The sequence below is a fragment of the Oxyura jamaicensis genome (assembly GCF_011077185.1).
Source record: "Oxyura jamaicensis isolate SHBP4307 breed ruddy duck chromosome 1 unlocalized genomic scaffold, BPBGC_Ojam_1.0 oxy1_random_OJ61491, whole genome shotgun sequence".
Classification (NCBI taxonomy): domain Eukaryota; kingdom Metazoa; phylum Chordata; class Aves; order Anseriformes; family Anatidae; genus Oxyura; species Oxyura jamaicensis.
The window spans coordinates 1-1494 of NW_023302820.1; the positions used below are offsets into that span (position 1 = coordinate 1).

The 1494-nt window shown below is 59.2% G+C and overlaps 1 protein-coding gene across 2 annotated transcripts in view; it reads right to left on the reverse strand.

Annotated features, from left to right (window-relative positions):
• Window positions 1–36: 36 nt before the first annotated feature.
• Window positions 37–1494, reverse strand: part of LOC118156807 (protein PELPK1-like) — a 1823-nt gene continuing 365 nt past the window's right edge. Inside the window, exons 3-4 of one of the 2 annotated variants that reach the window (XM_035311030.1) lie at window positions 481–584; window positions 37–384 (exon numbers count right to left, since the gene is read on the reverse strand). In XM_035311030.1, the coding sequence (XP_035166921.1) occupies window positions 60–384; window positions 481–584 (429 nt within the window). In that variant the 3' untranslated portion in view covers window positions 37–59. Of the gene's footprint in view, window positions 585–1494 lie in introns of both variants that reach the window. The other variant, XM_035311029.1, reaches the window with a different exon arrangement.

Sequence of the window (1494 nt, forward strand, 5' to 3'; positions counted from 1 at the left end):
GGCCATGATGGGTCTTCATCCTTCATGTTGGGGACATTGGGGACATCGAGGACATCAGGTCATGACGAGTCCTCGTCCTTCGCGTTGGGGACATTGGGGACATCGGGGACGTTGGGGACATCAGGCCATGGCGGGTCTTCGTCCTTCAGGTTGGGGACATTGGGGACATCGAGGACTTCAGGCCATGACGGGTCTTCATCCTTCGGGTTGGGGACATTGGGGACATCGGGGACGTTAGGGACATCGAGGACATCAGGCCATGACGGGTCCTTGTCCTTAAGGTTGGGGACATCGGGGACATTGAGGACATCAGAGACGTTGGGGACATCAGGCCATGACGGGTCTTGGTCCTTTGGGTTGGGGACACCAGGAACGTTGGGGACATCGGGGACATCAGGCCATGGGAGTTCTCAGTCCTTTGGGTTGGGGACAATGGGGACGTTGGGGACATCAGGTCAGGGTGGGTCTTCGTCCTTTGGGTTGGGGACATTGGGGACATCGAGGACTTCAAGGACGTTGGGGACATCGGGGACATCAGGCGATGGTGGCCCTTGGTCCTTGGGGTTGGGGACATCGGGGACATCAGGCCACGACAGGTCTCAGTCCTTCGGCTTGGGGACATCGGGGACAGCAGCTGCGCCGTGTCCCCATCCGGTGCCATGGGGACGTCGGGGACACGGAGCCACCGAGGTGGTGACCGGGTGCCCTCAGGGACGTCGAGCGGCGGCGGGCGTCGGTCCCTCGGGGTCGGTGACATCCCGACGGTGACGGCGTCTTGGTCGGGGACGTCGGGGACATTGGGGGATGTTGGGGACATTGGGGATTTTGGGGACATTTTGGGGACGTTGCAGTCCCTCAGGTTGGGGACATTGGGGGACATTTTGGGGACATTTTGGGCGTTTTGGGGACATTTTGGGGACATCGCAGTCCCTCAGGTTGCGGACTTTGGGGGACATTTTGGGCGTTTTGGGGACATTTTGGGGACGTTTTGGGGACGTCGCAGTCCCTCAGGTTGGGGACATTGGGGGACATTTTGGGCGTTTTGGGGACATATTGGGGACGTCGCAGTCCCTCAGGTTGGGGACATCGGGGGACATTTGGGGCATTTTGGGGACATTTTGGGTGTTTTGGGGACATTTTGGGACGTTGCAGTCCCTCAGGTTGGGGACATTGGGGGACATTTTGGGCGTTTTGGGGACATTTTGGGGACACTGAACCGTGGTCCCTCGGGTTGGGGACATTGGGGACTTTGGGGACATTTGGGGTTTTGGGGGATATTTTGGGTGTTTTGGTGACATTTGGGAGTTTGGGGGACATTTGGGGCATTTTGGGGACATTTGGGGAGTTTTGGGGCCACGGGGACACTGAGCCATGGTCACGTCTCAGTCCCTCGGGTTGGGGACATTGGGGACTTTGGGGACATTTGGGACATTTTGGGGACATCGAGCCACATCGTGCCTCGGTCCCCCTCCTTGGGGACACCCATGGGTGGGG